At 47.9% G+C, this 27,012-nt stretch overlaps 1 protein-coding gene and 1 long non-coding RNA gene across 5 annotated transcripts in view; one reads left to right on the top strand and one right to left on the bottom strand.

The window, feature by feature from the left end:
- The window catches only part of BRWD3 (bromodomain and WD repeat domain containing 3), a 49,707-nt gene extending 36,601 nt beyond the window's left edge, over positions 1–13,106 (bottom strand). Inside the window, exons 1-6 of the mRNA XM_057381749.1 lie at positions 12,895–13,106; positions 12,751–12,809; positions 12,557–12,586; positions 12,241–12,300; positions 4,439–4,589; positions 2,299–2,397 (exon numbers count right to left, since the gene is read on the bottom strand). Of these exons, the coding sequence (XP_057237732.1) occupies positions 2,299–2,397; positions 4,439–4,589; positions 12,241–12,300; positions 12,557–12,586; positions 12,751–12,809; positions 12,895–12,931 (436 nt within the window). The 5' untranslated portion in view covers positions 12,932–13,106. The remainder of the gene's footprint in view (positions 1–2,298; positions 2,398–4,438; positions 4,590–12,240; positions 12,301–12,556; positions 12,587–12,750; positions 12,810–12,894) is intronic.
- Positions 12,151–27,012, top strand: part of LOC130582832 (uncharacterized) — a 19,287-nt gene continuing 4,425 nt past the window's right edge. Inside the window, exons 1-4 of one of the 4 annotated variants that reach the window (XR_008966350.1) lie at positions 12,151–12,798; positions 14,684–15,149; positions 17,543–17,740; positions 21,818–21,920. This is a non-coding gene — a long non-coding RNA (uncharacterized LOC130582832). Of the gene's footprint in view, positions 12,799–14,678; positions 15,150–17,542; positions 17,741–21,817; positions 21,921–27,012 lie in introns of all 4 variants that reach the window. The other 3 variants (XR_008966348.1, XR_008966351.1, XR_008966349.1) reach the window with 3 other exon arrangements.

Below are 27,012 nucleotides of genomic sequence, written 5' to 3'. Positions count from 1 at the left end.
AAAAAAAAAAAAAAAAAAAAAAAAAAAAAAAAAAGCCCTGACAAAATCGAAGTAGCATCAAAAGCAGGTTTATCAAAGGGGAATCACTCCCAGTGCTGAGGTATTGCATGACCAGTCTTTCCACTTTCTGTCTGGAAGAGCACAAAGGGAACCCTAAAAGCTCAGCTGCAGCAAAAGCTGCCTGGAAAGGCTTGGCCAGACTCTCCTCCTCCTTGTCATCTGTTGGCAGCACGAAGCTCTGCCAGTATTTTCTCTCCCTGTCCCCTGCAGCAGGTCACCAAACCCCAACACACACACAGAGCACATCCCTGGGAATGACTGCCACAGCTCAGCACTTTCCCTACACTCCCACAGCCAGAAGATTCCCAGCTCTGCTCAAACATACTGGGAAAAGGCAACACGGATTTCCCACTCCAGTTCCACCGTGCAGGACCTTTCCTTTTGGAATACAGACCACAAGGACCCTTCCCAACCCAACCACATGGACAGGCAGCCACTGCAGTTGCTGACTCTTCCAGCTGGGCCCTCCCAGTGGATCCCAGCTGGACCTCAGTTACCCCATTCTCGCAGCATTTATGATGGAAAACTGAAATCCTTATTAGTGGAAGGGAAATGATGTGGGAACACTCCTGGCTGCTCGTCCTATACCTTATTTACCACTTTGCACAGGTAATTAGACAGTCATCTCATCTCACTCCTGAATGCACATTAATGGGTGTCTTTTACTTCAGCCCAACTCCTTCAGCAAGTAATTCCAGAAAAGTCCATCTGCCTGAGCCAGCAGATTGTGGGAACTCACAGTTATGCCAAAATACCAAAGAGGTCGGGCACACTTCTTCATCTTGCACTTGAAACAAGACACACACATTGCAGTATCTTTGGCTGGCACCACTCACCAGGAAAAAAACACCCATTTTACACAAACAGACACAGAATTTTCTGGCTTCCTCTTCAGGATTAACAAGGAATCACAAAYCAAACTCCTGCCCAAAGTCAAAGCCTTATTTTAATATTTATACACATTTTTCTCTCTTAGTAGTTATGTAGGACCAAGGACTGCATTCTTCCAGGAATCAATACTTATAAAAATCAATTCCTGGCTATGAAAGACTATTTTCCAAATAATACCTTTGCATTTCTTAAAAAAAAAATTATTAGGAAAACACCCAAACCAAAAAAATTATTCTTTAAGCCACTAAATAGTTACCAAACAAGCAGCACAGCCCTTTGCCATGAAAGCATGACAAATGCTGAAGTCCAATCTGCCAGGATGGCTCATTAATAATACCACATATTCCAAAAACACAGTCTGATGAAAGAATTGATCCAAGAATCCGTGCAGAAATACAACCAGAGGAGTTGTGTGCAATAAATCTACAATCCAGACTATTAGCAATCCATCAGCACAAYTGTTCACAGTAAAGTAACTGCAGAACCAGCCTAAAATAATAAATACACAGATAGGGTAGAAACAGAAAGCTGCCAGCACCATCCCTACATCTCCAAAGGGAGGGAGGATCCATATGTGAAAGGACTTCTTGACAAACCAGGAAAATGTATCTGTTTGCAGAAACAGAGATAAAATACCCTCAGAAGAAGCAATTCAGGATTTACTTTCATGCCTGCAAGAATCCATTTTTTTGCTATAAAAACAGTTAATGAAAGTTCAAACCATACAAGGCAAACACTTGAGTTTATATAAAACAGAGCAGCTCTGTGATGAGATGTAAGCTGAGAGCCCACATATATCTGAGTTTTATACAAGGTCTTTATCTAATTGTGTGGACAACTGAGGCTGAAGTAACACAAATGTTGCTTTGGTGATTATTTCCTTTTTGGAGAGGGATGTTGCAAGCAGTCTGTTTTCTGTCATAATCCAACTAAAAGGAATTCTTGAGTCAAAGAGTTCCCTGGGAGCCAGACGCTTTGTTCTGGCTGGGATTCCTGGATGATTCCAGGATTCCATGCTCCTGTGACCATGCCCATGCAATCTTACAACCACATGTACATATTATAGAGGCAGATCATTAAAAAGAAACACTCAAGCCCTTCAAACAGGGCAAAGCTTTGCAAAAAATGGCTACACACACTGTGGAAAATCCAAGCCTGAATAATACAAATATTATCCTATTGTCAGGGAGAAACCTATTTTGGACTAATTCATCATGAAATGTTAAGAGAAAATATTAATGCAAACCCATAGTAGTGTTCTAGTCCATGAGAAGAATTTTCTATAAGACAGAAATTAAATAAATATAGAGAGGAGAAAAAAAATCTTTCACGGATTTCCAGACTCACCCACGTTTGGTGGTTTCCCGTAGTTCACCGGGAGTTCGGGGGGTCGGCCCCTGTGCAGAGCTGCAAATGCAGATCCTTTCCATAGYGTGTGTCTGAAGTCTGCACCAGCAACAGGAACAAGGGACAGGGAAATAATCAATGCATTAAAGAATCAAGAGATCAAGCACCGTTCCCAGCAGTCCAAAATAAGATTTGTCTYGTTAAATAGTTTGTTAGAGATTCCTCATTTAAGGATTGCAGCTCTGATTTCCAGTTGCTCAGCAGTGTCACTATAAATGGTTTCAACTTATTTTTGCTTAGTTTGGGTGAGTATTGACTCTAAACCAATGGAGAGAAGAAGAGAATTTAAAAAGTGGGTGCACTGTTTTGAGGCAGGACTGAACTCTGCCATCTTTTCCTTCTGCAATCCCAACACTTAAAGCACCCATGATTAGGAACTGCACATTTGAGAATACACATATTTTGCTCCCTAAAAGTGGGAAAAGTGAGGGTTTTTTCCAATAAATCTGTTTTCCTGCAAGTTGTGGCAACGTGCCCTCCTTTCAGGCTGTCCTCTGCACCCCACCCCCCACAAAAATCATTGTTTTAAAGTGAAGACTGTTCTCTTTAAAGACTCTCCAGCTCTCTGCTGCCAACTGGCCTCAGAGAGGCTCCTCTCCAGAACAATAGTGATTTTTCTGAGACTGTTCAAAGTGCCTCAGAAATTAGACCTGGATTTCTTCCATTTCTGGCCATCTGGAGGGAGAGAAATGAGCTTCCACGGTGAGTAAGGACTGAAACAGAAGGACAGTGCCGCAGGTTGGTGGATCTGTGTAGCACCATGTAGATCTCTGAACATGAAGTGCACAAGCTGAGGTGACTCAGAGACTCCTGAGAGCACCTACTGATTAAACTCCAAACTGCTGCACAGAGTATTAAAGGATACTCATTAAAAACAACACTCAGACTTCCTAAAATAGATCCAACCACCTAAACCCTTCTGTTCCCCAGCAGAAAAATGTTTATTTTCGCTTTACTTTTTGCTGCTGCTGTTTGCTTCTAAGCTGCAAACTGAGTGTGAAATGAAGGAATGTTTCCCTGCAAACCTGAAATTCTAATTACAGCAAARCACAGGCAAAATAAGACTCAGCCCCAAAACTGTGTGGGGCAATGTGTTTGGGAACAGCACATCCCTCCAGGAGATACCCAATGGATCAGCAGATGCTCGTCAGCATCCCAGTGTGACTCCACAGGATGCAGGGAATTAAGTGCTCAACTGCCACCAAAACAGGAAGGTCCTGCTCTGCCATCCCTCCTCCTCTCCCAGGATGATGCTCCTGTGTCACCTCCAGCCCTGTGATCCTTTCCCACCAGCTCATTTAATTCACTACAACAAATTTTGCAACATTTCAGCTCTCTGAATCAGAACATCACAGGATCAAGGAAGTTCTGGCTCCTGCAGGGAGGAAGTGGCAGGGGCATGGAGTGAAGAGGGAAGGGAGGAATCACTTCAATAGCAAATGGYTCTCAGATCTCTTTAGTTCTAACACAAAACTGCTCTCAGGATCATTCTCTCAAGCAGAGAGAGTTTTTCAAAGGGAATAGGACTYGTGCTCTCGTCAGGAAAGGAATGGAGGCTTTCAAATTAACTTGAAGCAAGGACAAGCAGGAATTGTAACTGAAGAATCAGCCTCRCTTTCTTCCATTCCCTAAATGCTGCCCCAAAAGCCACCACCCTGTCCCGTGTCTGCACAGCCAGRGAATCAAAGAATGGAAGAGATCAGGCTGAAAAATAGCCCAGCTGGGTGATTTCAGACACAGATGTGTGTAAGTGTATATGAAAAAATGGCATTTTTCAGATGAATCAACCCCCTAATCCCATTCACATCATTTACACAWACACCAACACACTGGGGAAGGAGGCAGAGGAAGTAACAAGATTAGGCAACTGGAGCCAAAAATTCCTTAAAATGGCATTTTCAACTTGAGAAAATACATCCAACAGAGCCAGCAATAACTGCATTTTAGGAAGGAAAAAGCTGGCAAACACAGAAGACAAACCAGGGCTCATGCAAACACACAGATAACCCAGCAGGAATGGAAACAAAAGGGGGTTAATCATTAAAATGGAAATCAAGCACAGATAAATTGAGAATCTTACCTTTTGCTGCCCTCAGGAGAGACTGGCGCCCAACACCCAGCAAAGTCTGCACCCCCAGGACACTCTGGGGGATTTCCTTGTCTAAGAGGGGTCCAAGTCTCTCACAGATCCTAAGAAGATAATCTGGAGGGATGTGTGCATTGACAGCCACCTAAACACACAAACAACACAGACATTTGAAAACTGGTTTATTTTTACCTTCTACTGGTAGCGTTTTGCTTCGTATTCAAGTGCAAAGTTACTGCAATCAAGCCCAAACCCCCTGAAAATCCTCTCAAAATTAATTATATTGCATTTTAAGGTGATGTGGAGTGTTGAAAAAGTCACAGCAGAAATTTCAGGTTTTAACAGCTTAATTGTTAATTTAGGATACCCCTTAATAAGAAACTAAAACCTCTGAAACTCAGAGTTTCCAGTGCAGTGCTTTGCTCACAGAACTTTTAAGCATTTTTTTTACCCTTCAGTTCCTTAAATCCCCAATTGTTGCTGAACTGAAACACCCTTGCATTGACATCATTACTGTATAAAGCACATGGGCACATAAGAATAAAAACCTTACAAATTACCTAACCCCCCTAAACCCCCCCTAACCCTAAAATCAATACTCAGTCTCCAGTTTCCAGCTCCTTAATTAAGGCCCGCATGTGTGGGCTCCAATTTTGTCATGTTGAGACAACACCCTTTATTTTTCCCTGTTTTCTATGGAGTGACAAGGGTTTTTCTGACAATCTGTTCAAACAATAAATAAATTGAACCTCATTATCCAGAATCTCCTGCCCTGCCTGACTTCTGTATTTACAAACTGGCAGGAAAAGCTCCCCATCAGAGCTCCTCTGACACAGGACACACAGCCCCATCCACCTCTTTTCATGGATCAACATTTTCCTGCCTACCCAGAGCCCAGGGATGTGCCTGGCTCCTGCCCCAGCACACCAGGAAGGAGGAAAAGGTCTGTAATTCCCTTGGCCYTGCTGCCAAAACATTGTTCACTCAACTGTGTCATCAAACAGATTATTAGGACACGTCGTTGGGAATTTTTTCATTCCAATTGGGCAACTGCAGTGGAGCTACAGGACCCAGCACAGCCAGGCAGGGCTGGAAAATGTCACCACCTACATCAGGAGAAGGATCAACACCCTCCCATAATTAAGATTTTAACCAAAAATAAAAAGGAAGTACAATAAAATATACAAATTATCAGTTATGCAACTAAAAACCCTTYCAGTGTGAATGAAACTCTTGGAGARGAGACAGGTTTCTCCCTCTATTTATCCCTCAGTCACTGCAGGTTAAAGATTCATCTCATCAATCATGCTGATTATAAAGAAACAAAATGATCATTTTTTCAGTGGAGGGAAAGAAACCTGAGTACATTAATGTGTTTCCATTCCACAACTTTTCATCCTATGAGAGAGCATGAAGGAATGACCCTGTGTTTGCTCTCCTGCACTGACAGGCTCCTCCAGCCATTTTAGCTTTGTTTTCCCAAAAATCAGAGTTCTAAAAYGATATTGGCACCAGTGGTACAGCCAATGAAGTTCAGTGTATGAGCATGAATTGTCTTTCACTGTAAATGATGGGATATAACAGAAGTTGAAATGAGAGAAAAGGATTATCCAAGCTTTGGAATTAGCCTCTCATTCTGGCTCATTTTTGAAACATTGTAAATGTGTTCCTGCTACAAAATATTTTATGGTGCTGCACCAGCCTCCCCTCAGTGTGAAAGATTTCTGAAAAGGTCTGAAAGGGAAGTTCTAGAGATAGAATCTGCYATTTAGTAAAATCTGAGTATGAAATTCTTATTTCCATCTCTTATAACCAGTAACAAGCCCCTCAGACACCAACTACCAATATACAGGAATATACCAAGTAAGATTAAAAGATCAAAAAGACCAGCTTAGAAGCTCTGGAGTTTAACTTTCAGAGTACCCAAAGAACCCAAACCATACCATTCTCTCTGAAAAAGTAAAAAATCCAAACAGTTTTCCAAATGTAGCACAGCAAACACTCCCCTCTTGCCCTGGAGCTGGTTTGGGAGTTCCACCACACTCCATGCCAAGGGAAGTGCTGAAATAAGCCTGGCAGCAAATATCCCACTACAGAGACAGAGCCCAAGGTGTTCCACAGGCAGTCCTGACTGACTCCAAAATGGAAAAGGACTTGGTGGCTTAAAGAGGAAGCCACAGTTTTACAGGGAACAGCAAAGAGCAAACAYTGACAAATTACCTGATCACACTTCTTTCCCTGCATGTTTCCATGTTTCTACAACCCACAGCAGCCCCAACAAGTGGCCCTTAATCTGAATATTATCACTGCTGTTATTAACAAGCAGCTCCATAGGCAGGCAGCAAGAGCAGCAAATTCTCCTGGTGATTTTTTTTCCATAATAACTTCCAGAAAARATTGCTTAAATCAGAGCCCAGAGCTAAACAAGCAATTCTATTTTCAGGTTCCCAAAAGRACTTGAATCAAAAATCCTTCCTTTCACCTCTGTGTGAGAGAATTGTAAATGGATTTAAGTATTTTTCTAGAACATGAAGYTGCAAACATCCAGCTGAAAAAACTGTCTCCCAGATCAGATTTTCCTTAAAAGAAAGATGGAAAAAGGCCAAAAGGTACAGCTACACCTCTTAGTGCATGCTYCTCCAAATCCCACACAGCAAAATGAAACAGCAGCAAGGATATTATCAGCTCCTTAAATACATTAGAAAATATTTTTASAATACTASAAAATATTTTAGAAGATAATGAGAAAATATTTTTTWAAATAACCAGAAAATCAGAAAAAGTTAGAGATGAATAATACAGGCCCAAACCATGCATGTTAAAATAATGCAGAGCTGAAAACGTGCTAAGTGAGAACAAATGCTGCATCTTGGGATAAAACATAAAGAAAAAATATTTTGTTGCCTTAGGATGTGAAAAACCCCATAAAAGCCAAAATATGAGGGCACAAGAATGCAATAGTGCCATGGAAGAGTTCTCTGACACAGTAAGCACACAGGTATAATGGATCTAAAAAGTGAAGGATTAACTGAAGCGAACCCATTCTTTATTTTTAAATCTCCTCTTTTTAAAAAAACTCTCCCAGTCCTGACTGCTTGAGCCAGGCTGAGATAAGCTGCTCCAGTGATAAGCACAAGGAAAGAACTRTTAGTGAAGTCACATCAGGGCTTGGAGAAATTCAACCCCTGAACCTGTTCACACTCCTGTGGTTGGAAGCATCAACTCAGAGACCACGAGCAGAGTCCTCCCTGGAGCTGGGAGCAGCAGCTTTTTGATTCTTGAAACAAAATTCCTGGCTGTGACTCTGATCCCTCTCTGGACAATGCTCTCAGGCACTGGTTGGGATTGCTGGGGTGTCTGTGCAGGGACAGCAGTTGGATTTGATGATCCTTGCGGGTCACTTCCAACTCATGATTCTCTAACTGCTGACAACTCCTCCTCCAAGGAAGGTTTCAATAAAAAGGGAACAAACAACCCAAAACAGACTCTTTGTCAGTACTACTTGAAATAAGATGTCTGTCTTCCTAGAGATGGGAACTAGGGAGCTCCTGGAACCATCTCTTTTGGGAAGCCCAGTGAAAYATCTCTTCAAAGAACAGATTTGAGGCAGGAGCTGCAGACTGGAACAAGACAGCAACACGGCCCTTCAGAGGCTGCTCTGTCCCCATTCCTGGTGGGCAGGCCCAGCTGGGCCTCAGCAGTGGATTTCTATCCTCCAGGTCATCATCCAACACTTCCCTCAYTTGCCAAAATAACCATCAATTAAGAATCAATTGACAACTGTATCAAAAAGCTGTGGAGGAGGCCAAGAGGCCGAGGCAGCTGAGCAAGCAGGAAATTACTCACGACCTCAAATAGGGAATCTCAGCAAAAGGAAGTTCAGACAYTGGACCTGCAAAGATGCCAACAAAATGCAAATAGACAGGAATTAAAAAAGCCTTTACCCACTGGGGTCCCCAGAGAGAACAGGTTGGCATGACCATGCTACCACATGATATTTTCCYGAGGTGACAAAACCGTAACATCTCTGCTCTGCTAATGCTGGGATTGGCAGGATCTATAAATACCAGCACCTCGGACTCAGGGCTAGTTTTAAATCAATGCAGATGGGCAAGGCAGGAACTCAGAGCCAAATCCCATAAGCTGTTCCATACCAGCACAGCCGCTCATGGATGCAAATTCCCCACTGTCCAACAACAGCTGATTTTCTGTTTTGCCTGGAATTACATGTTTTTTAGCACAAAGACCAAACCACGCTGAGCCAGAAGACTCAGCCCATCAGTAAGTTCTTAAAACCAGAGCAGAGCCAGTCACCTTTATCAGGAATAAACAAAGATAATGTGGAACAGCAGGTCACTGGAGACTGTGCTGATAATCGGAGTCGTTCAGCTTGACTCATCTGTACAGCAGCTGACTCCACACCRGGCTGCTGCAGCTCATTTAAAACCAGAGCACTAATTGCCTGCGAGTTGGACACACTTCAGACCTTCATAAGGCCAGGCTGGATGGGGYTTGGAGCAACCTGGTCTAGTGGAAGGTGTCCCTGCCCATGRCAGGGGGTGGAATGGGATGGGCTTGAAGGTCCCTCCMAACCCAAACTGTTCTGGGAWTCTGTGACCCTCCCATGTAGAAACATATCTCATGTCTCAAGACTGCTAGCAGCTGATGACAAAGTAAAACTACTGTGGAATAAACCTGGAGAATTCAGTCTGGAGAAGTGGGGACTGAGGGGAGTCATCAGAGGCTGCAGCTCCTCCTGAGGGGCATTGGAGRGGCAGCTCCAATCTCTGCTCTCTGTGACAGGGACAGGACAGGGAACAGCTGGCGCTGTGTCAGGGGAGGGTCAGGCTGGAGGTCAGGAAAAAGCTCTTCCCCCTGGTATTGGGCACTGACCAGCTGCCCAGGGAATGAGCACAGCCCCAAGGCTGCCACAGCACCAGGGGCGTCTGGAGATATTCCCAGGGATGCACAGGGTGGGACAGGAGTARATCAATGCTCCTTGTATGCAGGTCCCTTCCACCCAGGATACTCAGAGAGTCTGTGATTACCTAGACAGGCAGCCACATARAGTGCTCCAACATGGAAATAAACAGGAAAAACAAAGGGAACACAAATGTACATAACTTGCATTCTGTGTGGTTTTGCTCCATAGGTACAATTCTTATTAGCATGTCTTAAATTACTCTTCTGCCCTACCTACCTGACATTTAAAGTAAATGATTGAATTTTAAAAAATAAAAAGGAACAAAGAAATCTCACACAAAGAAATCTCTCACACATTTTCACATCTTGCCTAAAAACTCGAGTGAAGTGGGAGTAAACATTCCCTAGATAAAAACCACCCAGTAGCCATTGGGCTGTTCCATCTTTATCACTCCCAAATGCCCAGGAGCAATAACAACATACTCAGTGGTCACAGCATTGGCATGTTTTCTGAAAATTACCACTGCTAACCTAAACAGCCACACTGAGAATGGAAAACAAAGCWGAAACACCAGAACAAGAAATACTCTGTCAAAATACTGGGCAAACAAACAAATCAGACTTCTCCAGGTTGTAAACTCTCATCAATTCAATTACCTGCCTGACCAGAGCAGCTGCACCACCCAGCTGAGACTGCAAACGATTTTGGGTTTCTGTCCTTAAGTGTTCAAAAAGCAGAAATGGGTAGGAAAAAAAMCCTTTACCTCCAACTGCTGGCATCTCCAATTTAATTTTGGTTCATTATGTGCCAGAGATAATTAAAATGAAGGTCGGAGTGCTTTRTGTCCTTCACAACCCTGGCTCTGTTCTGAACATGGCATTCAGACATCCAGCCAGCCCTGAAGTCGAGGAGCTCAGGTTAATAAACAATCATATGCAGCCTAAAGTCCAAATTCCAAACACAGCAAACCCTAAGCAATGAGGGGGAAAAAGCCTTCCTTCAACATCCTCAACACTCTGAGGATTCACAGAGAGAAGCTCAGCTGATCCCACCTGGCATCAACCTGTCTCACTGTAATGATTCATTCATAATCCTGGTCCTTACTGTAAATCATGAGAAACAGTTAAATAATGCTAGTTTAAAAGGCAAACTAAAAGCATTGGTTAGTGCTGATTAGTTTAAGACGGAGGAAAAAAAAATCTTAGATTTAATTATGATGAGCTTATACAGAAAGAAGAAATTTCTCATTAACATCAAAACTCACTTCAAGATGTTTTTTCTCTCATTTTTTACATTTTAAAGAAAAGCAAGTTTCAACGTGTTCACACACATTAAAAAAAGGTTTTAAGGCTTTTCTATCTGTCCCACAAAGAATGAAATGAAAAAACATTATACGTTAACCCAAACAACAGCAAAACCAGTCTGTCTGACACCAGACTTCACAATGGCACTGCTARTATTTCTCTTGGATACTGGGTGCASTCYTAAGCTAAACCTGARAYAGCMCACAGTTAAATTTCAGATTSTCTAGGAAGACCACAGAGCACCAAAATTTACTGAATGCAGAACTTTGCTCACTCAATTTACAGTCCCAGAATTATCCACAACAGCTGTGATGAAGCCCAACTTCCACCTRAAATTCTGAATAGCCTTTGGAAAGGGAAAGGCAGCAGGTCTAAAGATCTCTGGACACAAAGAGCTCTCCAGTCCACACCTCAGCTCCTACAAYGTTGCTAAAGTGGGGAACCACCTCCTGAGCCGGCTGCAGAGGAGTTTGAGCAACAATAATGGCAAAATCCCACGTCACCATTGCTCCAGAGGAGCCGGGAGAGGCCGGGACGTGCTTTCCATTCCTTCCAGGTGAGGTGCCAGCGCTGGTCCCAGGTATCAATGCTATAAACGCGACYGGGAAGTTTACAGCATTCTAACTGCAAAGTGCTACATCAGCGCCACACGTCATCGCCCAGAGCTCCCAGAAATTAAACCAAGGCCGTCTGGACCCTTTGGAAAAGAACTGGAACGACTTCAGTTCTGTGGCTTTCACACAGTCGCATCTCGGGGGGTGCAAGGCCAAGGGCCACCCCCACCCCCGGCCCTGCGGCGGGACTGACCTTCCTCAATGACACACATTCACAGGGTTTATACCTCAGCAAAAGCAGCCGCTCAGTGCATTTCACCGGCATTTAACAGCCACAACATTACACTTCCTAACCCATCCCCTTTCCTGCCTGACAGCAGGCCCAGACGCCGCGGCGAGGGGCGGGTTTCGCGCAGGCCGCCGCAGGCCGGGAATCCCTGACCCAGCCCGGCAGCGCCGGGCCCGGCGGCACGTCCGGCACGTCCCCCCTGCGGGCCCCGGGAGCGGGGCCGAGCCCGGCCCGGAGCGGGGCAGTGCCGGGGCGCGGGGGGCGCGGGTGAGGCGGCGGCGATGGCGCGGGGGGACCGGGGGGGACCCGCACCCCGCGCCCCCCGCCCCGCCGCGGCGCCGCCGCAGCCAATCAGCTGCCGCCTCACATCGCCGCGCACCGCTCTGCGCGTTGTAAGGCGCGGCGCCATTGGCCGCGGCGGGCCCCGGTGCGTGCCCTCGGATAACCCCCGGCCCCACAATAGCGCGGCGCGGCCGCTCCGCCGGTGCCACCGGGCGGCCCACGGGGGTCTCACCGGCAGCCCCSGGCCCCGCCGCGCCTCCGCTCCCTGCCCTCCCCTCCGCTCCGCACCCCGCGGCCCGCCGCGGCCTCGGCGGGGCGCAGCCCGCAGCCCTGCTGGGGTGGRTAACACACAAACGGGGCGAGGAGGGGGACGCGGCGCCCGGTGCGGCGGCGGAGGCGCGGGGGGAAGTTGTCAGAAAAGTCAGGAGTGAAACTTGTCTCACCAGGTCTTCGAAGCTCCGGCGGTGCTCCTTGCCCTGCCAGTCCAGGCGCCGCGGGATCAGCTGCGGGAGGGACACGGGGACGGGGGCGGCYGTCAGAACCCGAGCGACCCCTCCCCGGGGAACCCCCCCTCTCCCGGTACCCGCCCGTGCCCCCCGGGATGGAGCCCCCCGGCAGCCTCCCCCGGGCCCCGCCGTGGGGCAGCCGCGCTCCCGCCGGGTGTCCCGGGCGGAGATGGGCTGGGTTACACGGGGCAGGGCAAACGCCGACCCCGCCGTCCCGAGGGCTTCCCCCGTCCCGCCGGGGCAGGCGCCTCACCTGGTGCTCCTCCAGCTCCTCCACCAGTACCTGGGGACAGACGGACACACAGAAACACAGACACACACAAAGGACGTGAGTCCGGCGCCGGCAGCGCAGCGGCTCCGCCGCTCCGTCCCGTCCCGTCCAGTCCCATACCGTCCCGTCCCACCGCCGCCCGCCCGGCCCGGCCGGAGCGCCGGCTCCGCGCTCACCTGGGCGGATTTCTTGCAGGGTCCGGACTGCAGGAACCGTGCGATCAGGTAGTAGAGCTCTGCGGAGGGGCGGGGGAGAGCGGGTTAGACACGGTTAGAACGGGGGGGATGCGGAGCGCAGCCCCCGCCGCCAGCGATACCCACCGGCTTCCAGCTGGGTCGGGGCGGCCGCCGCCGCCATCCTCCTCGGGAGGGGGAGGGGAGGTGGCGGATGGCGCCCCGGGGAGACTCGGCTCCTAGTGCGGGCACAGCCCCATGCCGGAGCGGCGGTGCCGGTGCGGGGCGCGGGTCCCGGTGCGGGTGCGGGCGCGGGTCCCGCCCGGGCTCATCGCGGCTCCGCGGACCGAGCGCCGCCGGCACCGCCCGCACCGCCGCCGCCCGCCGCCGGGGGGCGCGCGCAGCAGCGCCGGGCCCGCGGGCGGGGGGGCAGGAAGGGCGGGGCGGTGACGCGCCGCGGGGGGGCGCCGCCACTTCCGGGCGGCGGCTGAGGGAGGAGGAGGAGGAGGAACGGGAGGAAGAGGAAAGGCAGGGTCGGGAGAGCCGGGATGTGCCTGAGGGGTCTGGCCGCCGTCACGGGGCAGCGCTGAGCCGGGCCGTGCCTCTGAGGGCTCGGTAGCCGTCACGGGGGAGCGCTAACGGCCTCTGTCCTCGCGACTTCGGCCCTCACGGCCCTCGACTCCAGCGCTCTCGGTCATTCCGGTCTGAGCCCTCACAGCTCCTTGCGGCTCCGGCCCGCATGGCCACAGTGTTCCCGGCCTCAGTGCTCGTGGTCTCTTGCCTGACAGCGTCTGGGAAATGGAGCCCCGTGTGTGCCCCACATTAAGCAGTTTTAAGGAGACTGAAGGGATKCAGGAGTCTTAAGCGTCCCTGGGTAGGGCACAGGACTGCGTGGGGGGGAAGTGATAGCCCTCCCTGGCTCTCTGTAAACAAGGCCTGACTGCAGGGAAAGGTCGCAGGTTCAGGTGGCTTTAGGAGTCAAATAAAAATGTTTCTCCCAGTGACCAGGAAATAAATGGGCGGATATCAGAAATAATGATGGATACATCACCTATTGTCCTCAAGGAGCAAAGGGTTCAGTATCAGTGGAAATAGTTTTAAAGGATACAAATGTTTCCTTGGGAAGCATCCTGTCAGCTCCCGAAATCAGTGTCACTTCAGTATTATTAACATGCTAAAACACATTAAGTGAATTTTACCTTATCAAGTACCTGACATTTGCTGTTAAAACTCCAGAGCCTTGGCAGTGTAAAAACCTCTGTCATCATGGAATAACAAAGGACAACTTCTCCTCATGCCTGGAATACCAAGAGCTGAATCACCGTGAGTCGATGCTCTGGAAATATTAAGAATAAATTCAGTTTGAGCATATATTTATAGCAGCTGCTCAGGACTGGGCTTGCTGTGAAGTGCTGGCTCTGTTTTTCTGCTCCTGGCAGCTCCACAGGATGCTTCCAGGCACCCAACCAAACTCTGGAGAAGGATTTGGGGATTTGGCTTTAATCTGCTGCACCTGTGTTCACTTATAATTTACCTGTATTCACCTGCCCCTTCATCCAGCTGTGGAAGTTGTTTTGTGCTAGGAGCTTGGATTAACTGGGTGATGTGTAGACCCTGTTTCTTCTTCATCCTCTAAAGTTCTTGAGCTGTSAGTGACAGTTCGTAGGATCATGGAATCTCAGAATGGTTTGGTGGAAGGACCTTAAAGCTGTTCCACCCCCTACCATGGGCAGGGACACTTTCCCCTATCCCAGGTTGCTCTAAGTCCCATCCTGCCTGGTCTTGAACACTTCCAGAGATCCAGAGGCAGCTACAGCTTCTCTGGGCATCACCACCCTCACAGGGAAGCATTTCTTCCCCCTTGTCCTGCTCCCAAGTCTCTTTCTGTCTTTCTTGTAGACTCCAAACAATTACTCTTGTAATCTTTTCAGGGCAGGTTCATTGCTCAGCTCATCAGTGAAAGAGAAATGAAGTGCCATCTCATCTAAGCTGCAAATTCCAGTGGCTTCCCAATAGTAACAGCTCTCCCACCTTCCCAGCAAGACCACAGAGCCTCCAGAGCTGCAGAGCTGAGCTTCCTGGGAGAGACACAGTGTGAAACTGCTGTTCTCAGAATAAATTCCCAGGCAGGAAAAGCTCACACTGATCCCACTCTCTGGAGAGGTAATGTTTCTCCCACCTGTCTTCAGAGCCAAGAACTGCAAGCTCATCTTTACATGCATGATGGGAAGGCAAAGGARAAAACACAGATGATGTTTTATAATATGCCCTGAAAGTACAAATCCATCTTCCTGAACTGAAGAGAATTCCATGTCAGGGGAAAAGCAGACCCATAAACACTGCCTGGCACCACGTCCAGGTGCATTCCAGTGTCAACAGCTCCTTAATATATCCATGCTCAGGTGAGACCCCTGGCAGAGCTGGGGTACAGGTGACACTGCAGCACCACCAGGCAGGACCATTCTGTTTGGGCCCATCTGGAGGCCATGGGGATTTCTGCAGTAGCTAAAATGACCTCTCAAAAGCCTGGGATGGAAAATGCTCCCAAAGTAAGCTTGTCCATGCCTTGCTTGTGTCCTTCCTGCGGCATTCCATCTGGGAGCCTGGCCACAATATCCGTGCTTAGTGCTCAGTCCATGACCTTGTGTCAGTACTTGGCCATGCTCCATGTTGCTCCTCATTGTGGCTTGGATGGATTCCTGCATCAGCAGGAGAGGAGAGTGTTAGGAATGCTTCAGGTGTGTCCTGTGTGTGCTGCAGAGCACAGGTGTGCAGGTGCCTGCACCAGGGGCAGGTGCAACCAGCATTCCTCATTCCCAAACAGCTCTTGGGGAACTTCCCTCAGCCTGGCTGTGGCTGGACTGTGCTGCTCTGCATCACTTCTGAGCCTCTTCCTGCCATTTCTGGCTCCCTGGCACCTCAGCTTCCTCTTCTTAACTCTCTCCCAGTTGCTATTTTACTCCCCAAGCCTGCTACCAGGGCTGTGATCGATACCTCTTCCCACCTCTCCCGCGYTTTCCCCGCCAGGAGTCATGTCTGGTGAGTAATGCCCATCCACTCTATCCCCAGGAGTTCCATTTCCACACCACATGYGGATCTTGCAGCTCCATGACTCATCTTTTTCCAGATCCTCTGCATCCAAGCAGCAGCATGCTGGAGGTGATAGTAAATCTCGGAGTGAATACAGGATTTTATGGATGTGCTGATTCATCTTTCCTCAGAGCAGAGCTCTGTTATGTAAATGCCAGCAGCAGCTGGTGGCAGGAGGAGGARGAGCAGACTAATGAGACACAGAAGGATTCAAGAGCAGAGATGCTTTAGGGAAGAAGCTGGATTGTWGCTGTTTCTTTCCATACTGCTCTTTAAATAAATAAAAACTAAAGTTTTTGAGGGATTTTAGGAGTAGGTAGTGATGACATGCAAATACCCATCACTTTTCCCCATTTGGTGGTTTAGGGAGTTTCACTCTCAATTGCAATTGAGAGTAAAACACAACCSCCTGTTTAATTTGACTACAAAATTAAATGAACATCCCCACAGTCAGCTTGTAACACCAGGTAAAGGTGTATCTCTCATATTTTATTTATAATTATTCTGTCCTCACGAGTCAAATYCTGCTTCAGCTGTGTGTGAAAACAGGATTGTGGGTTGGCACAGCCAGAAACTTACAGTTAAAAATCAAAAAAGGAAAGTTTAGAATGAAATTGAGCTGGTGTTGTGGGTTGTACCTGGATTGTACCTTTCCATTAAATGTAGATGGGGATATTCATGTCTGAATCCMGCTGGATTTAAACATTGGAACAACTTAAGCATTTTCAGCTTCTTTTTGGAGTGTTTTCCATGGCATTTCATAGAATGTCACCAGTTGGAAGCAACCCACAAGGATTTCTATGAACATCCTGTTCACCTTGGGCCTTTCATGTGGAGCTAAATGGTAAATAAATGTCGTAGTTAAATTAAATCCAAATTTTTGTTTAACTGATACAAAAGTATTGTTCAGAAGGAATTTAGAAGTTAGTGCCTTTTGCTACACAATTGTGTGTAAATAGGGATGTTGAAAAGTCAAAGCTTAGTTTAAGATGATCTTTAAACACAGAAACCTCAAATTTTGAATCATAGTTTATTTTAAAAAATAATTGAAGTGCAAAATAATGAGCACTAATTACATTTGCTTGAGTGCAGGGCTCATGTGTACAAACCAATATCTTGGTTTTTCCAGGACAAATCTCCAAGTTCTCACTCCTTCCTGTGGTTTTCTCCTTCAATAAGAGCTGTTAAATAATAACTAAATAGCWGTTAGATATTACACAAGATCTGGTYTAGGATTTTTGCTATTTTTAATAATTTAATATTTAATTTCCCTGCTGCATCATTACCATGATTCCTCTAGATGGTGCCAGACATCCAAGAGTTGGGAGTAACATTATCCCATAGGAAAGACGATGGAGGAGCAGCCAGGACGCCGCTCGCCTTTGTTTCTAAATTCTATCTTGTAATAGTTCATCTTGTTGATAAAATACTTGTTCTGGGTGATGTAAATATGATGTTTTCTCTGTCTGAGAATCCTAAAATCCATTCAGCAGAGCCTAAATTCCACCTKCCTGGAGCAATGTCATCCCTTGCTCCGTGGACTGATCCATATCTYATATTCCTTATGGCAGCCATTAGCTGATGTGAGCTGTGATCAGTRTGTGCAGCCCTGCTGCAGCTGGGGGAGCTTAATGTGCCTGGTTTGCAAAGAAATTAATTTTCTGGCTATTATCTAAATGTTTCTCCTTATCTCTATTTTATACAGAAATGCCAAATCCAGCTGTGGATGATACACCCAGGAAAAGGGGCAGCTCTGTGTCCCTGTGTGCTCTGGGCTCTGCCAGCAGAAGGATCAGGGSAATGATGTCACTGTCAGGTCCTGATTTCCAGCTTTGTACCTCAGAGTGCCTGGAATCCCCCAAGTTTTATTGCAGCAAAATTACTACTGGGTGTAAATGACAAGGTAGGCTTTGTTATTGTTGGTGTTACTACTGCACTCAGCACCATCCCTGATTAAGGAACTCCTGTCCCCTGTTTGGGATCAAGCCCCCTGTTCCCAGCCTTTTCCAGCTTCTCCTGAGATGCCCTTGGCTGCTGCCAGTCCAAAGGTCCCTTGCACAAGGATTTCACCCTGTGCCGTCTATAGGATCTCAGTCTCTTCATTTTTTTCCTCCTCTCTTTGCTCCTTCCTCCTGTTTGGTGACTGTTGTTGTTACAGGTAACGCCTTTCAGACCTTGATTTTCTTCCAAACTCATTTTCCCATCTTGACTTTGCTGCGGCCTATGGACTCTGCCAGCCCTTGTATTTGGGGATTTTATCCTTGCTGACTCCAGGATGCCTCTGAAAGGGCGGAGGAACATTTTCATGGGAGAAACTGCATCTTGAAATGGGGCATGGAAAAATCCCGTTGAGAGTGACACTGACCTCTTGGTGCAGGATTCAAGCAGACATTGGAGAAATCCTGGTTGCTGAGCACCGAGGGAGGGATTTAAGGAGRCCAGAGTCTCATGAGATGCATCAGGACTCTGTAAAAATTAATTTTGTCTTTCTTGAACATGTGGAAAACAAGCCAAGCTGCAGCACTCCCTCCCTTTCAGAAGAAGGCAGCAGGACAAAATCTGTTGTTGGAATTTCCCTCCCACAGCACTTCCATCCCTCTCACCCAAGGACAGCCAGAGTGAGCCCATGACCATGTTTAGGGGGGACTCATCCCAGGGGATCTGGGTGTCCCTGAGCTGGGGACTCTGCTTTGTTCCCTGCAGCCCCACCCACCCCCTCAGCCAAAATTGACATTTTCCACCAACTGCTGAAGTCTCCTGCTCTTACTTTAACGTTAATTTTGGTAGTTTTCAGCTGGACTCTGAGCTACCTCATCCAGGAATCCGCGTGGCAGCCCYGAGGTCCAGCCCCATCTGGGTGACAGAATTTGTTTCCTTTGGCAATATGGATTTAACAACCAGGCTTCCAGCCCTGGGAATCATTTCCCTCAAATAACTGCAAAATAAATGATGGGACATTTTCCAGTGCAGTGCTGCTGCAGCCACCCAAAACACCACTGTAAAATTCACAGAGGCCACGCAGAGTGARTGCATTAAGCAAGGCTTAGGGGGATTATGGAATTAAATTGGGAGTCCCTTCCACCCTTCCCCCAGTCAAAGACATTCAGAAATAAAAGGAAAAATGGGTGTTAAAACAATGGCTTTGGTAAAACCTCTGCAAGCAAAGAAGCTCATTGTGGAGGCTGTTGCTGTGCTGTGGACTGGTGTGTTCAGGCTCTGTTCCAGAGGGTTTCCATCAGGGAGCTGAGGGTAATTTCAGGAACACCCAATGGCCGCGGCTGGAAYGCTTCCGGAATGGCTCTGCTTCCTGAATTCCCCCTGCAGAGGAGAGGTGCACCAGCACCACGTACAGCACAGGGCATTGCCTCTGTGCCTCCAGATCCTGCTGCTGGCTYTGGCATTCCCTTTCCTCTGCCTGCTATTCCCAGCTCCATCCTTTTCCCGGCATCAGGAACATCCCGCTCCTTTCAGGGAGAGTTTGTGCAATGAAAGCTTTGCTTTAATCTGGGCTGGATTTAGCCAGATGCTGCAATCCTGGGAAGGCTTACACAGGGCTCAGGTCTGCTACGGGAATGTAGCCTTGATTTGATAATCTGGGAATGGTTTATTTAAAATTAAAAACATACACAACCTTTAAATCAGGGGGTTTTTGAGCTTCTTTTGGCCTTTCAGTGGAACAGGCACCCAGGCTCTTTGTCACATATAGGGCCTGGCACCCATAAAATAGGTTTTAGGCTAGTGAGGCACATTCTGACTGCTTTAATTAAATTAATTAGACTMAAAAAAAGCATTTCCCATTAAAAGTCTTTAGCATTATAATAATAAAATTAATTTAAATATTTAATACAAAAATACATAAAATTAAGTAATAATTTCCAATATGCTTACAGAGCCCATTTGACCCAAATGACCCCACAAATATTCTCTTACCAGGGAAGCCCTTTTCTTTGCATCTTTATTAACATCATTACAAACCTTGGTATTTAAAATCTTTATTTTAGTGCAATTCTCTTGGTAATAAAATCAATTCATGAGACACCTGTGTAGCAACAAATAGGATTTACAGAGATTTTAAGCTTTTGGGGGCAAACATGGTTTAATCCTGYCCGCGTCAGGGCCTGGGGTAGATGAGCACAATGACACTAGAGGCAGCTGAGTGTGTTAATTAGTGCTAATTAATAAAGCTACCGGGTTATCTTTGACCTTCTCACTGCCCACTACAAGGTCTGAGGAGAAAGGATAAGGAGTGAGCAAGAGGAATATCCTTTTGATCGGAGTTTTTCCGTGCCTGCCTCCCCTCTCTGACTCCCCCATGTCCCCCCATGCCTTAGCAGGGAGCAGTGACACCTCATCCTGCAGACTGGAATCCCAAGGAATCCTGCAGCTCTGTGGGAAGCTGCTGTCCAGGAAGGGGCTGGGGATGCTGACTGCTTGTGACAAGTCTTGCCTGGGAGAAAACGAACACGGCAGCGGTTGGAAACCTGAATGATGTCACTATGGCAACAAAATAACTCACCTTAAAATAAAATGTGCATTGGAAGCAACCTCACGTGCTCAGGGAATAGAGGGAGGAAGCTCCTGGGGTTTTTTATATGTATGTATTTTTATGTTTATGTATTTTAAWTTTTTTTTTCCATCAGCTTCCTGAATTCTTGCCGCGTTACCAGATRCTGATGCAGATATAAAAAATACTTTAATTTCTCTCAGCAATGAAATGAAACAGAACATGACTAGCCCTCCAGAAGAAGGGRAAATGTGTTTGCTGGAGGGCAGGAAAACCCTGGAGCTGCTGATAAATACAAGTCATTTTGATGGGTGTGAGATCCAGACTATCAATATCTGTAGCTCATGGCAGCAATTTGGGACTCATTATTGCTAATATTTTTCAGGGACATAGCCCGTCTCTTTTCAACAATCCCAAACTCCATTTCTGTGTTTGTTCTTTCCAGACAGGTTTGCTTTCCMATTTTTTCTGCATTAAATAACAGCAACAGGTGGAAATCTAGAGATTTCTCTGGAAATTCCAAACTCTCCCCAGTTCTTTTCATCCCATGAGCATCCCAACTCAGTTGGGAATACAGACATTCAGCTACAGCACTGCTGGTGAGATGTTCCCAAGTTTTCTCATAATCCTGGATGCTTTTTAGACTGGAGTGACTTTGACCAGCTCTGTATCAGGGAAGCCAGGATGGGAAGTGCAGTGGTGTGGGTGAGGCTGTGTGCAGTGCCAAACTGCAGTAGCCCTGGCAGCAAAGAGGAGTTGTCCTGTCGRGCTCTTCTCCTGCTTGCCAAAGGCAAAGAGCATTTATGGGATGAAACATAAGGCYGTGGAAAGCCCAGCACCCTTGATTTGGTCCTGCAGCGACCCTTGACTAATCCAGGGTAAAAATAGAAACACAAATTGTCCTGTGTTTCACTGGGAAGCAGAAATCCTGCGACACTCGGGTTTGAATCATCCAGATAATACACTGCAAGAGGGGCATGTTGCTCTGGAAATCCCACTGGTCCCCAGGGACTGTGGTTCAGGTGGAGAGATGCTCCCAGTGCTCCCAGGCCAGAGCTGGAGTTATTTGAAACCAAGCAGAGGCAGCCGGCGTTGTGCTCTCCCACTGTTGGTGTGTGTGCTGGGGACACAGCATCTGCCTGGGAATGGGGAAAGAAGTGCCAAAGGCTCCCAGGTTTTCCCATGTTTTTTGCCAAGTTCAGCCTGTTCATGGAAGCCGTGAAAAGCCAAACACATCCCGGAAGATATTACCAGAACCTGCAGCTACATAAGCAACTCTGGACTTCCAGTTCTTGCARTGCAAAAMYAAATACATTTACAGAATAACTATATTTTATATAATACTTATATAATTTATAATTCTATACAAGAATTATACAATTTAATTMTTTCCCTCCCTATATCCCACTTTCTGAGAGCTTTGCACTCAGTTCCGTAGCAGTGAAAATAATTTACTTCCAACTGCTTGTTTTATAGGAAACCAGAGAAAGTGGATTAGAAGGGATGAGGTTATGGAGCATGAACAAATACTTCAAAACAACTGTGGAGGAGGGAAGAGAAGGTTCTGCTCTGACCCTGGGTGAGTTCAAGTGGGTACTTTGGATATTTGGGTGCCAAATAATGCTAATTGAGAGTGTCACATTTTGACATCATCAGCACAGCATCCAGACRCTGCCTCTCTCCTTCCCATCGGAATTTCCTTGCAATCCCACATTCTCTTCATCCTGCGGTCATTGGGAGAGCAAGCAATAGCTGTCGTGGTTCCCTGCTCCCTSGCAGCGCAGGAGGGATGAGCAGAGATTGAAATAATTTCCTACCATTGATGTGAGGACGACTCCAACACCCACTCTGGCTCCGTCCACATCACTCCTGCACCCCATCCCTGCAAGGAAAAGTAATCACTTGCCTGGCTCCGGGTTTAATTAGTCTCTGCTTCGGGGCTAATTAGAAGCGCGGTCCGCGCGGAGGTCGGGGCCGGAGCCCTCCCTCCCTCTCTCTCCCGCTCCCGCCGCCGCTCCCGCTCCCATTCCCGCTCCCGCTCCGCTCCGTGCCATCTGCCATTGCCATGACACTGGCTTTGCTTTTCACGCCTGGTTGGGCGCGCTGGATGCGCGGGGTAGTGGGGCTATCCCCCCCCACCCCGCCCCCCCACTTTGGTCTTTGGAAAGGAAATAATAATAATAATAAACCCAGGAATGGCTGGAACTGCTGCACACTGCCCTTTTCCTTCCCACTTTTGAAGCTTTTTTAACATTCAGTTTTTCAGCAATTGGAAGGGAAATTACCCTGGAAGAAAGAAACAAAAATCTCTGTTATTTTTTAAACACCCCCCGCGCCACACAGGCAGCTGCAGAGAATTTCTCTTCCAAAGGGATGATGTAATGGGCTTTGTCAGCCAATGCTGGAATGAATAAAACCTGAGACCCGAAATCCATCCAGGCTTTTGATGAAACTCCTGAGGTTCCTGGAGCAAGTGGTCGCCAAAACGGGCTGGAACCGCTGGTTTTGTCATGCAGATCTTGAGAGAAGTGAGATGGAGAGTCAAGGACTCCAACCAGGGAATAACCAAAACCACCAGATTTTGTTCCAGCCTGTTCTCATAGGACACAAATCACTATTCCTGTCACCTCAAATTTCTGCAGTGAAGAGGCTGTGGGGCAGGCAGGGAGAGCATCTGGCACTCCAGGGGGTTCCAGGTATCATAGGGACATTGCACTTCCAAGTGATGGGGGAGAATCATGGATATGTTTTGCCTTGGCTGCTCTGTGGTCCCTGCTGGCCTTGTGCAGCCTTGCTGGGTGTTCCTGCAGCAGGAGCTGTGACAGAGCTGCTGCCACTGTCCCCCAGCCCTGAGGAGCCACTGCCACCATGCTACATCCAGGGATACCATGGGAACTGCTCCTGATCCCAGTGCCATCCCCCAGGCAGCTGGATAATCCCAAATTCCCAGCCAGGACCACCACCTAGAGGCTACAGCACCCAGTGAAGCTGGGAAGATTTATAGCTTAAGATGGGAAATAATTCCTGAGCCCAAATGGAGCAACACTGAGAACTGGGAGTCTGCAGCCCTTCTCTAGCTCAGTGGTGGCCATCATCTTACCTTCAGCACCAGCAGCACCCAGTAAACCTGGGCCCTAGGGTGGCATTTGGGGAGAAAATATTGCCAAGAGCAGGAGAATGTGTGCCCTTTTCCTCCTGGGAAAAATTCGGCTCCAATAGAGAATATTCCCAGGAGCACACCTGCACAGGGGAACAGCCCAGGTTGGCAGCACAGGGTTTGGCTGGGACACACGTGGTACCTCAGGTACATCCACATCGTGTGTCTGTCCCCACCAACAGCCACATCCAGTGAACAGCAGGGAAGTTTTCCTCCTTTCAAACTCCAGGTCCTCTCTCACCAGTTTGGCTTGCTGGTTCTGCACTGGTGACAGTGTCTTTGTGTCCCACAGCCCCTCCAGATCATCTTCCAAGAATTTGTGTAATCACTTTCTAAGCCATTATGACTCCTGGGCTCCATTTGGGCAATGAGTTACACGGTTTAATTACTCATTGTGTGAAATATGTTCGTTTTGCATCTGCCACTCGGTAATTTCATTTGGGGCCTCTTTGTTTGCTTTGTGTCCCCACACAAGAGCCAYCGACCCCTATTCACCATCCCTGTGCTGCTGCACCAGGGAATACAAATCCCGCCTCCTTTTCCCCCGTCTGTCAATTCTTTGCAAGACAAAAAGGGTAATTTATTTAATTGTTGCTGATACAATGTTCTAAAAGTCTCCTTTCCCCTCCAACAGTTAATTACATTTGTTAATTATTTTAATTATTCCCAGGGTAATGCTGTAGGTATAGAGGAGCCCACTGCGTTATACACATAGGAGTAAACATGGAGCAGGGAAATCGGGTTTACTCCAAGATCTCTGTTGATAACCAAGCTGTAATCTCGTGGGTGGTGAAACCAGAGCAGGGAATGTTTGGCCTGGATTTGGAACTTTCTATTGGCATCATGGAAGGATTTATAGGAGAGCAAGGCAGACCCTGCARGATTTCCCTCCGGTGAGGCCTGGAGAGGCAACTCTGGTCTTTCCCTCCTGCCAGAGATGGCACAAAATGGAACCATGACCTGGAGAAAGATTTCTGGTCAGCCCCTCTGTGACAGAGGATTTGCATGAAGGAAGGAACCAAACCTAGCCAGCTTCCAGCCTTCTGGAAAGCTGAGGCTCAGCCTGAGGCTTAGGGACAGCCCACCTCCAACTYCAGCCGAGGGGAGCGGCAGCCCTGGATCCATGAAACAGCACAGCTCGTTTGTGCTCCTGCAGAGCAGCCTCTGCCAGCGCCCTCGGAGCCAGGGTGAAACCCGAGAGCTGCCGCAATCCAAACCTTCTCCACAGCTCCTTTTATCTTCCGGGGTGGGGGTGGAACAAACAGCGCATAAGTCGGAGCTTTGTGGCTGGGATGTCGCACATCTGGTTTGAGCTCCAAGAAATGCACTTCCACCCCCCTCCCCGAATTGTTCATGTTAAACAAACAAACCCCCGGCGATTTCGCGAGGTTTCGGCTCTGGGATAACTTTGGAGGAGCTTTGACTGAGAACTCCAGGCTTGTGTGGCACTTCATCCCCCCTGGAAGCAGAGCACCTCGCTCACAGGAGGGAGGCACTTCCAAAGGGGAACAGCCGTGCCCTGGAACCCCCTTACTGGGAATGCTGCTGAGACTGGGAGCGGGGAGTGGTCTTGACACTCTGTGTTTATGGCTYAATCCAGCATTTTTCCCTGTGTTATTTATGCTTCCTCCCCTCCCTCCCCCGCTTTTTAAGAACGTCTGGAATTGTTTAAGATGTGTCCAATTGTATTAAGTTGCTTTTGAGAACTTTTTGGTGTCAATTGGATTCCCASTCTTAGGAACGGAGCTTTCTAATTTGCCTTTTTCCCCTTTTCTATCACATCAGCACCAACTTCCTTTCRGTGCTTTCAGGTGTTAGATCAGCCTGAAGTTCATCCTAATCCCTGGAAATCACTTCCAGATTTCCATTTGACACAGTTGCAGTGATTCCCTGGTTGATGCTGCAGGAGGAAGGGAGTGTCATTCCTCTGGGATCCTCTCCCTCTGGCCCATCCCTGTCGTGCTCCAGCAGAGGTGGATAAATCAGGGCAGACCATGGAATCACAGRGTGGTTTGGGTTGKAAGGGACTTTAGAGMCCATCTCATTCTATCCCCCTGCCAAGSCAAGGACACCTTCCATGAGACAAGATTGYTCYAAGCCCTGTCCAGCCTGGCCTTGGGCACTTCCAGGGATGAGGCAGCTACAGCTTCTCTGGGAACAGATGAAAGGTGTGGAAGGGTGAACGGGGTTGGGAGCAGCTCTGATCCTCTCCCCATCCCCTCCTTGACTCACCCAAGCCCAATCTCAATCCCTCTGCTTTCAAAGCAGGGGACAGTGGCCACATGAGACGCCAGTGACATCTGTCCCTATGTCCATGCTCACTTGTGACCAGCTCCAGCTGCTCCAGGCACTGGGACAGTCTCTGGAAGTCMCRTTGACATTGTTCCCTCCAAGGACASAGGCTCCTCGAAAGCTGCCCAGTGCCGGGCCCAGGGTGTTCCCGGCTCCTGGAACCCATCCAGGGCATCAGGTTTCAGAGCGGGGGCTCCCGACAGCTGCACGGGGAAGGAGCAGCACTACTGGGACAGTCAGAAGGAGGAGCCATCATTTCCTTTCCAGGGATTCAATTTGCTTTCTCCTTCATCAGATTAACACCAGTGTAACTCCATTAACTGCCAGAGATCTGCTCTTGATCTGAAAATCAGGCCTGTCGGAGTGTCACAGAATCCCAGACTGATTTGTGTTGGAAGAGACCCCAAATATCCTCTTGTTCCACCCMCTGCCATGGGCAGGGACACCTTCCATGATCCCAGGGTGCTSCRAGCCCTGTCCAGCCTGGTCTTAGACACTGCCAGGGATCCAGGGGCAGCCACAGCTTCTCTGGGCASCCTGTGCCAGGGCCTCSCCAYCCTCACAGGGAGGAATTCCTTCCCAATATCCAAGCTAAATCTACCCTCCTTCATCTTAAAGCCATTCCCCCTTGTCCTGTCCCTCCATCCCTTGTCCAAAATYCCTCTCCAGCTCTCCTGGAGCCCCTYCAGGCACTGGAAGGGGCTYYAAGCTCTCCCCAGAGCTTTTCTTCCCCTGGTGAACAGCCCCAGCTCTCCCAGCCTGGCTCCAGAGCAGAACGGTTTTCTCATTTTTGTGTACAGTCATTTCACTCAAAGGAGCAAAACTGGATGTGGGATCAACCTGCAAAACCCTTCCTTTTATGTGCTTGGAGAAGTTGTTTTATTKTAGTTTCCCCCATCTCCCCCTTTTTTACATCCCAAGGACCACACTGTGATTTCCATTCTCTGCTTGCTGAGGCAGCTGTGCCTTTTCCCTCCCGATCCTCCAGTGCTGCTCCAGCAGATTTCTGATGGTGGAGACCAGGATGAAGTCTGGAGGTGCCTCCTCTGGTCTCCCCCTCCTTCCCAGGATAGTGACCAGTGTTTTCTAAGTGGTTTTCAGTGGTTTCATTGTTCTGAGCAAACAAAAGCAAATRCTTGCCCAGTTCTGTGGAGGATCCCATGAGGACGTTGTGTGAGGATACTGTGTTTCTCTGGGAGCCTGCACCAAAAGCTGTATCATG

This window comes from Malurus melanocephalus, unplaced genomic scaffold, assembly GCF_030028575.1.
Source record: "Malurus melanocephalus ecotype Western Australia unplaced genomic scaffold, MMel_1.1 scaffold_525, whole genome shotgun sequence".
NCBI lineage: Eukaryota > Metazoa > Chordata > Aves > Passeriformes > Maluridae > Malurus > Malurus melanocephalus.
Note: the sequence above shows the minus strand (reverse complement) of the source record. Positions and strands in the feature narration are given on the sequence as shown.